The 10000-nt window shown below is 43.9% G+C and overlaps 1 protein-coding gene across 1 annotated transcript in view; it reads right to left on the bottom strand.

The window, feature by feature from the left end:
* The window catches only part of jak2a (Janus kinase 2a), a 20525-nt gene that overhangs the window by 4367 nt on the left and 6158 nt on the right, over window positions 1-10000 (bottom strand). Inside the window, 15 exon segments of the mRNA XM_046867750.1 lie at window positions 71-222; window positions 373-511; window positions 612-739; window positions 854-941; window positions 1034-1168; window positions 1490-1608; window positions 1879-2065; window positions 2166-2280; window positions 2493-2650; window positions 2776-2895; window positions 3716-4004; window positions 4911-5056; window positions 5736-5853; window positions 6415-6538; window positions 9273-9506. Coding sequence (XP_046723706.1) covers window positions 71-222; window positions 373-511; window positions 612-739; window positions 854-941; window positions 1034-1168; window positions 1490-1608; window positions 1879-2065; window positions 2166-2280; window positions 2493-2650; window positions 2776-2895; window positions 3716-4004; window positions 4911-5056; window positions 5736-5853; window positions 6415-6538; window positions 9273-9480 — 2226 coding nt within the window. The 5' untranslated portion in view covers window positions 9481-9506.

Genomic DNA, 10000 nt, shown 5'->3' on the forward strand with positions numbered 1-10000 from the left:
ATTACACTGGATAGATTTCATATTAGAAAAGTGTGTGTGTGTTGTGTGTGTGTGCGTGTGTGTGTGTTACCTTAGAGGAGTCGTAGGAGCTGAGTGGTTTCTCTCCTCCGTTGTAAATCTCCCACAATGTGGTGCCGAAGCTCCACTTATCCGTGGCTAAGCTCAGGTTCTTCGGATCCTCCACACACTCCGGGGGAACCCAGGGGATGTGCTCGATCAGAACTACACACACACACACACACACACACACACACACACACACATACACACACAGGAAGACTAAGAAATAGAGCAGTTGAAGAAGATAATTTCTTTGAAACAGGGTATAAGTGTGTGTGTGTGTGTGTGTGTGTGTGTGTGTGTCTCTCTCACTCTCTCGGGGTTGAACAGAGATGCTGATCCCCGGGTCACTGAGTTTGATGAAAGGTGGAGTGTGTGTCCCTCTGTCCTCCTCTCTGGCAAGCAGGATGTTTTTAGCACAAACATTCCCATGAATCAGGTACTTATCCTCCTGCACACACACACACACACACACACACACACAGACATGATGCTAAAAACTCTGTCTGTCTGTCTGTCTGTCTGTCTGTCCCTCTCTCCCTCTCCCTCACCAGGTAATGCATGGCCCAGGCCAGCTGCTTTGCCACCTCCAGCTTCCAGGTGATGTTGATGGAGTTGCGGTTTCTCTTCAGGTAAGTATCTAATGAACCAAAACGCACAAACTCCTGCACCATGATGTCTGTTATGCAACACACACACACACCCACACACACACACACCATTATCATTACATTAAATTCAGAAGAATACGTGCAGGTCTGTGTGAAATATAAGCAGCGGGATTAAAACTCACGCTCTTCTGTACACACACAGATCCCATAATTCAGCAGCAGGTGCTTATGGGAGACCTGACTCATCATACTGGCTGCTTCAAAGAACGACTGAGAGAGAGAGAGAGAGAGAGAGAGAGAGAGTTACTATAACACACTTCTCTGTGGATCAGACCCCATGATGGTTTTATTTCCCATGATACCTCAGTGTAGTTGCGGTGGCTTTTGTCCAGCACCTTCATCACCACCTCCATCTCATGCACCTTCGCATAATCACCCAACTCCCTCCTGATTCCACGAAACACCTGTGTAAACGTCCCCTGTCCCAAACTTTCAGTCTGAATACACACACACACACACACACACACACACACACACACACACACACACTCTCAGGATTAGGGTTCCAGAGCTAAAGTTCTTCATTTAAAGTTCCAGGCCTAAAATTCCTGGTCTAAGATTCCAGAGCTATGGTTTCTACCCAGTTCCTGGTCTATAGTGCCAAAGCTGAAGTTCCTTGTCTAAGGTTCCAGATGTAAAGTTCCTCATTTAAAGTTCTATAGCTGAAGTTCTTCATGGAAGGTTCCAGAGACACAGTTCTTACACTGAAGGTCTTGGGCTAAATTCCAGCACTAATGTTAAAGCAATAAAGTTCTTACCATCTGCAGGTCTTCTCTGTGGATTTTGTGGAAGACCATCTGACTGTGTTTGAGGAGGGAAAGAGAGAACGGAACATCTGAGTCCTGATCACTCCTGCAGATTAACAAGTTCGACTTATCTACAGAGAGAAACAAAGAGAGAGAAAGAGAGAGAGAGAGAGAGAGAGAGAGACAGACAGAGAGACAGACAGAGAGACAGAGAGACAGTGAGACCCACAGATGTGACACACACACATACACACACAGATGTGACACAGACACAGACAGACACAGACACACACACCGACATACACACACACACACACACACACACACACACACACACACACACACACACACGCGTTTTCTGTTCTACAGAAGAAGAAAGTAACGAGTAAGTGACCTCTGACCTTTGTTCCTGGGAGGGCAGCACCTAGTGAACTGGAAGATGTGGCCTTCAGAGCGCAGCGCCTCCTTCTGGTAGCGGTGCAGAAGCTCACTCAAACTGCTGAACACACACTTCGCTCCACTCAACACAAACTCACCGGAAGGTGTGCGCACAATCTGACAGTGTTTATAATCAAACACCCCGTCACACTGCACGCACACACACACACACACACACACACACACACACAGGATTAGGTTTACTTGCTGACTGCATTATAAAGGACAGGAAGTAGTTTATAGGACACACTCACCCCAACCACGAAGACAGGAAGTACTTATCGTAGTCTTTCGGGCTGTAGCGCAGGATGTACATGCCTTTAGCGTTGTCACAGCGACGGAGGCGGCTAATGGCAAACTCCATCCTAAAGCCAGAGATGCACGCTTAGCCGTGTGTGTGTGTGTGTGTGTGTGTGTGTGTGTGTGTGTGTGTGTGTGCATGACATAATCTATAGCACATATTTATCGTCACTTTAAAGTAATCTTTATTTAGGTTATAGCTGTTCTGCAGTGATATGACGGTGGAATAGAACACGACCGCACTAGGTAGTGCGCACTACAGCAGGGGGAGACTCACGAGACGGGGCCGTGGCAGTTACACTGAATAGCCTCCAGCAGTCTAGGGGGCACCACCTCTTTACACAGGTAATGATGAGCGTCTGTGGTAAGTCTGTAGTAGCCGTCAATCAGGGAGACGAAGGACAGCGCCTCAGACAGAGAAGAGAACTCTAACTCCTGAAAGAAAGGAAAGAAAGAAAGAAGGACAGAGATTTAAGAAATAAAACTGATTTACAGATGCACAATAATAAGGTAATGCATAAAAACGTGTGTGTGTGTGTGTGTGTGTGTGTGAGAGATACCAGAATCTGTCCGTCCTGTTTGTTAATGGTGACGATGCGACTCTCGACAGAACCGTCTTTGCTCGCCTGCTTAATGCTGATATCAATAACTTCGGGAAAATCACAGTACACCTGCAGATCCTACAGAGAGAGAGAGAAAGAAAGAAAGAAAGAAAGAAAGAAAGAAAGAAAGAAAGAAAGAAAGAAAGAAAGAAATGCAATCACAGGGAGAGAGACAATACAGCAGAAAGACAGAGAGACAGACAGACACAGAGACAGACACAGAGACAGACAGAGAGACAGAAACAGACACAGAGACAGAGACAGACAGACACAGAGACAGACAGCAGTTATTTAGACAGTAATGACTATGTTTTTAGAGGACAGTAAACCTGAACTGATACACAAACTTTCACAAACATTTACTTTTGTGAGAAACTGTATCTGTCTGTCATTGTGTAATCTTTGGTGATGTTTGATGGAAGTTGATTCTCAGGGCTTCTGCTGTAAGTGTGTAAGACGTGTTACACAAGTCTTTACTGTTGTAACACTCACATTGTTGTGTGTATTTCAGTCTCTCATTTACACTCAAAATCACGATGTGGTTAAAAATCCAGAACTTCTTGAAATGAACTTTAAATATACTATTCCATGTTTCAGGTTAAAGAGTTCCTGGATAAAGTTCCTGGATAAAGTTCCTTGACTAGAGTTCCTGGATAAAGTTCCTTCCTGGACTAGAGTTCCTGGATTATTATATCAGGGATGAAGTTTCTGAAATTATGTTCCCTGAATAAACCTCCAGTACTAAAGTAAAGTTCCTGAACTAGGTTTCCAGGAGTTCTTGGTCTAATATTACAGGGCTAAAGTTCCTGCACTACAATCCAGCATTAAAAAAAAAATCTGGAATAAAACTTCAAAGCTCTAATCCCTAACCCAATCAGAGCTTTCAGATGTTCTGTACCTGTCCGTCTCCAGCGTCTTTCCCTTTGGTCCACTGGATTCCGTGGTTGCCAGAGACAGCGATGGTCACCGTGCCACCGGGCTGCGAGACGACGAAGCGTTCGGTGTAGAATCCGGGCTGCAGAACCTCTAAACTGGCCACGTACTTCAGCATGAGCTCGGTGACTGGAGCTCTACATCGCCGCAGACGCTCCACAAACCGCCGGAACCGATACCGGATCCGCTTCCTCGTCACTATGTGGTACTGCTGGATGTGAACGCGGATGTCTTTGGGCAGGAAACTCTTATAGCTGCAAATGTGTGTGTGTGTGTGTGTGTGATAGAGAGGGTGAGTGAGAGAGAGAGAGAGAGAGAGAGAGAGAGAGAGAATACTCGATTATAAAAATGCATGTGTTTCAGACTGTCCTGAATAATCAGCTTTACACTTCCTGTGACCTTCATCATAACCTTGTGCTCCAGAACATCTGATCACATGCACATTATCATCTTGTGCTGTTTATATCATGAACAGCAGCTACACTAATTCCTCTCCACTGCTTCTCCTTCTCTCCCCATCCCGAGGCTTTCTGAGGTTGCTCCAGCTCCTGTCACGTCCCACCTCATGAAGATTGTGGACCTTTATAGAAGTAGATGCTCACAAACATCCAGAACCATCTAGAGACGTACCAGCACCAGCTGGATTCCACTTCATGAGTTTAGACACTGGACCTCCTGGAGTGTTTAAAGGCTCTGCATGGAGAAGCTGGTGTTGGATCTGTGATGATCTCAGATGTTGAGCTATTTTATGAGTGGCTCAGTAGCTCCTGGTTTTATAACCATAAAGACTGTATAAGACTGTAGAAAGATCATCACTCATAATCACACACTCCAGTGCTCATGTTAGTTCTCACTCTCCAGTGTTCTGTAGTGTTTAAAGACTATAATCACACTCTTGATGTCTCCCAAATGAGGATGAGGTTCTGCTTTTGAGTCTGGTTCCTCTCAAGGTTTCTTCCTCATAACATCTAAGGGAGTTTTTCCTTCACCACAGTCGGCCCAGTCTTCATCATCAGGGATAAACACATCATTCACCTTCACGTAAATTCTGTAAAGCTGCTTTGAGACCATGTGTGATGTGAAAAGCGCAAAATAAATAAACTTGAACTTGACTTGACCTTCAGGCACTGTTGTAAAGGTCAAGGTGCCGGAGTTCTCACCTGTTGTTATTGTATATTTCGATCGGTGAGCGTCCTTTCTCTTTAGCGATCCTCATCATGTCCAGCACAGCCAGGCCGAGACATTCCTCCTGAGAATCATGGGTAACAGGGATACTCACTGAACCGTCCACAAAATCACTCCTCCACTGAGAGAGAGAGAGAGAGAGAGAGAGAGAGAGAGAGAGAGAGAGAGAGAGAGAGAGAGAGAGAGAGAGAGAGAGAGAGAGAGAGAGAGAGAGAGAGAGAGAGAGAGAGAGAGAGAGAGAGGGAGAGAAAGAGAAAGAAAGATGGAATGAAAGAGAAACAAGAATTTCTGGAAAGCAACACACAAATACACACACTACTTCCTCATTATGTAGAACAATGAAACACTAATTTTTAAAACTTACTGCATCTCACACACACACACACACACACACACACACACACACACACACACACACACACACTTGCCCTCCACCCCTCCAATGTTTCCACTTCCCTTGTTCTGGTACACACCCTTCAACCACACAGGATGACACACACACACACACACACACACTCTCAATCTCAGCAGGGTGACAGTGAGACGGGTCAAATCAAATCAAATTTTATTTGTCACATACACATACACACAGGGTACGACATGCAGTGAAATGGTGATGAGACAGGTCAGTGAGACAGGTGATGAGACAGGTAATGAGACAGGTCAGTGAGACAGGTCAGTGAGACAGGTCAGTGAGACAGGTGATGAGACAGGTGATGAGACAGGTGATGAGACAGGTGATGAGACAGGTCAGTGAGACAGGTGATGAGACAGGTGATGAGACAGGTGATGATGGTTACCTGGGCGAACAGGTACGTGGTGGTGATGTCATCAAACACTGGAGCCTCCGAGCTCTTGGTGACTCCATAGCGATGAGCGTGGCTCAACCCTCTCCCGTACCAACCCGGGAAATAAAACCTGCACACATGGAGCTGTAAGGACGTGTCTGTACTGAGAGATTTAGGGGACTGAGCTTGTCTCCAACTCACCTGAACCTCTGCTCTAATTAACAACCTAATTACAAGGTTTGTTATATAATTAAACATTAACTGTGCGAGTGATAAGGTTATGAGCACACTTGCTCTCAGCAAGGAGCCAAGAAGACCCCCCACACACACACACACACACACAAACATGCACGTGAGCTCACACCCTTTGATCTTTGATTATAAATCACATACATTATGTATGAAAAAGTATAAAATGACAGTTTTTATCATGAATTAATAAACAAACAGGCAAACAAAGAGACAGACAGGCAGACAGACACGCTGGCTGGCAGGTAGGCAGACAGACAGGCACGGGCAAGCAGGAAACAGACAGACAAACATACAGGAAGACAAACAATCAGACAGGCAGACAGATAAACAGACAAGCAGACAGGTGTACACACTAAAGTAGACAGGTGGCTGAATAGACAGACATTGGACAGACAGACAGACAGGCAGTGAGTATAAAAGTCTGATGCTGTTTCTGTACCTTATCCTGAACAGTAGCTTCTCATTGGTGGACTCGTCCACTTTGAAGACGTGATTGGGTGAATACCACATGCGATCGCTCTCCCTCATCAGGCCAAACAGACTGAAGTAAACAGGGCTAACACCTGTGGGTGGAGCAACACACCCAACCAATCAGAGTTCAGACACATACATGCAAGTAAAGAAGAAAAGAAGTGAAAAACTACACATGTACAGATGTGCCACAGCTGTCTGTCTCCTAACTCTTCTGTAATTTGGATTTTTATATCATAATGAACACATTTATATTATTACACAGTGTGTGTGCGTGTGACTGAGACACACACACACACACACACACACACACACACACACACACACACACACGCACGTTGTAAAGCTGTTTTGTTGTTTTGTACTGAGTAGCTAGGTTAAAGATAGTTAAGTGCCGTGTGCAGAGGGAAGCCGCGGACATGAAAACAGGAAGCGGTTATGGTACTTGGGACAGGAAATGAGGGTACAAAGTTTTTGATGTTTCAAACTATTCTTACTCTGTCTCACACACACACACACACACACAAACCTGAGCTGACCTCAGGGTCTGTTTATCTGCTTTGCCTGTATAATGTGTTTGGTCTTATAGCACACTGTGTGTGTGTGTGTGTGTGTGTGTGTGTGTGTGTGTGTGTGTGTAAGAGAAAGACTTATGATGACTGTGTGCATCTGCGAGACTCATGAGGACTGTATGTGTGTGTGTGTGTAAAAAATGTATGAGGAATCTGTGTATCTGCAAGACTTGTGAGGACTCTGTATAAGTGCATGTGTATAGGACGTGTGTGTGTGTGTGTGTGTGTGTGTGTGTGTGTGTGTATTCATGTTTGTAAGCTTCATGAGGATTTTGTTTGCACTGCATGTGGTTTATTATGCATATGTACGTGTGACTTTTGAAGATTGTGCGCGTGTGTGCGTGTGTGTGTGTGTGTGTGTGTGTGTGTGTGTGTGTGTGTGTGTTTTAAAACCCACTAGCGCTTACATTTTAAAACCCCATGTTGACATACCAGTGCAAAGGAACAAAACTGACACTCAAGACATGTGAAAAAAGGAAACTAATATAAAAAGTCGAGGTTCTGGTAAACATTTGACTTTTATGAGAAAAGTTTGCGTCTGTGTTTCCTCCATCTGTCATGCGCTTTTCTAACACTCATGCCAATCTGAACACATTATCATCATATTCCTACTTCAGTTACATCATCGTGTGGAGTTTCAGAATTCATGTGACAACTAAAAGATGTGAAAACTATAAAAAAACAGAGTGAAAGTCAGAAACAGACATGTGAAGAGACGAACAGACAAACAAGCAGATGCATAAACAGATAGAAAGACAAATAAATATATAAGATATAAGACAGATGTGCAAACAGACAGATGTTGAGACGGACAGGTGTATGACAGAGTGATAGACAGGAGATAAGCAGCTGAATACAAACAGATTAACAGACAGACAACAGACCAATAAATCGACAGACAGTAGACAGTACAATAGACCGACAGCTATTCAGACAGATGGTAGACAGACAGATGAACAGACAGACAGAAAGTAGACAGATAAATGAAAAAACAGAATGACCTTAAATAACCTCCATGAGAACTATGAAGTAATTCAGATTTATACCCACACCTACAACCTGAAACTCTGACAACACACTGCACAGTTTTGTTCGGGACATGGCCCAAAGTTACGTCTCACACACACACACACACACACACACACACACACACACACACACACACACACACACATACACACAGTCATGTGAAAATAAAAGTACACCTTCTTTGAAATCTATGGTGTAACGTTTCTGGATGGAATTAAAATCATCTGGTCCTTATCAGATCTCGGAATGAGGACAATACAACCTCAGATAAACAAAACCATGTGACATTATTTTACAAAAAGGAAGCCAAAATGAGAAAGCCATGTGTGAAAAACTACGCCAAAGACAGATCGTGCAATGCTCAGAGAAATTCTAGAAATGCAAGAGTTATATCTCAAACTCTACAAGCCTCAGTTAGCATGTTAACAAGTACGATTTGTTTGGAAGGGTCTCCAGAAAAAGCAGCACATCCTAAGTTTGTAATGTTGCATCTAAACAAACCATGAGACTTCTGGAACAATGTCCTTTGGACAGATGAAACCAAAGCAGAGATGTTTGGCAACTATGTTTCGTGAAAACCAAACCAAACACAACATCTATTTAAAAAAAATATTAGAAAGGGACGATGTACAATTTCAACAGAATTGTTTCCATTTGATGCATTGTACCGAATTTCATCCCCACAAACAACTCACACCAACTGTCCAGGACAATGGTGAAGTGGTGATGAAATGGGTTTGTCCTGCAAGGACTTCTGAAACTAACAGCTATTGAGTTGGCCATGAACTCCTCTGTATACCAAAGTGTTATAGAGTCAAATATTTGTCTGTCAGCTGAAGTTCGGCCACAATTGGGTCATGCAACAGAACAATGATCACAAGAACATCAGGAAGTCTACAACAGAAGGGCTGAAATAGCAGAGTCAAGGTGTTGCACTGGCTTAGTCAACATCCAGACCTCATCCTGACTGAGATGCAGCTACAGGACCTTAAAACAACTGTGCATAAACAAATTCCTGCAAACCTCAACAAACTGAAGCAAAGCTGTAAAGAAGAGAGAACTAGAAGCCTCCACAACGACGTGATCATACAGAACACCAAGTTATTGCTGGTAAAGATGCTTCTACAAGGTACTGAATCAGAAGGTTTTTCACACGTGGTTTCTTCATTTTGGTTTGATCTCTATACACACACACACACACACACACACACACACACACACTTACCACACTCTTTGGCAGCTCTGATGCACAGCTCCTCGGCTGTGTAATCTCCAGCTGTAAGAGTGACCATTGAAGTGCCATAGCTCTGGCTGCAGTAGTACAGATGAACCTGTAGGGCGGCGCCGGAGTTCGGTTTCAGCAAATCGGGACATGGCGGGTCTGCGGGCGTCGTTCTAGAAGACTCCATGGCTACAAATGTGCTCCAGGCCATGTGTGTGCACGAGAGTGTGTTCAGACCTTCAGGATGAAGAACACATATCAGAGTTTAGACTTTAACCAGCAGCAGTTCACATTTCACATGTTTCTTTTAGTATTTCAATCATTTTAAGTCAATCATTTTGCAAAACGAAGGTGTAATATCAGAACCATGAAGCATATCTTGATGGAGCTGGAGCAGGTTTGGGTCTACGAGATCAAGTGAAGGGAAAATTTCAATCTGCTGCATTCCAAAGACGTCCTGAACTGTGTCCCAATACTTTTGACCACACCGTGTATGACGTACCTACGTTAGTTTAGGTGACTTTAGCAACAGTATGTCACGGTCTGAGTGACTTTGTGTGACTTTACAGGGCTTTAAAATAATAATATGTGATTATGAAGTGATTCAGATCTGCGTTTCTCAGGTGGAAGCCCTGCCCACTTTCTAAAATAAAATTGACTTAATACTAAAATATTCGGTTTTACACACACACACACACACACACACACACACACACACACACAGGTATATA

This window comes from Silurus meridionalis, chromosome 15 (assembly GCF_014805685.1).
Source record: "Silurus meridionalis isolate SWU-2019-XX chromosome 15, ASM1480568v1, whole genome shotgun sequence".
NCBI classification, from domain to species: domain Eukaryota; kingdom Metazoa; phylum Chordata; class Actinopteri; order Siluriformes; family Siluridae; genus Silurus; species Silurus meridionalis.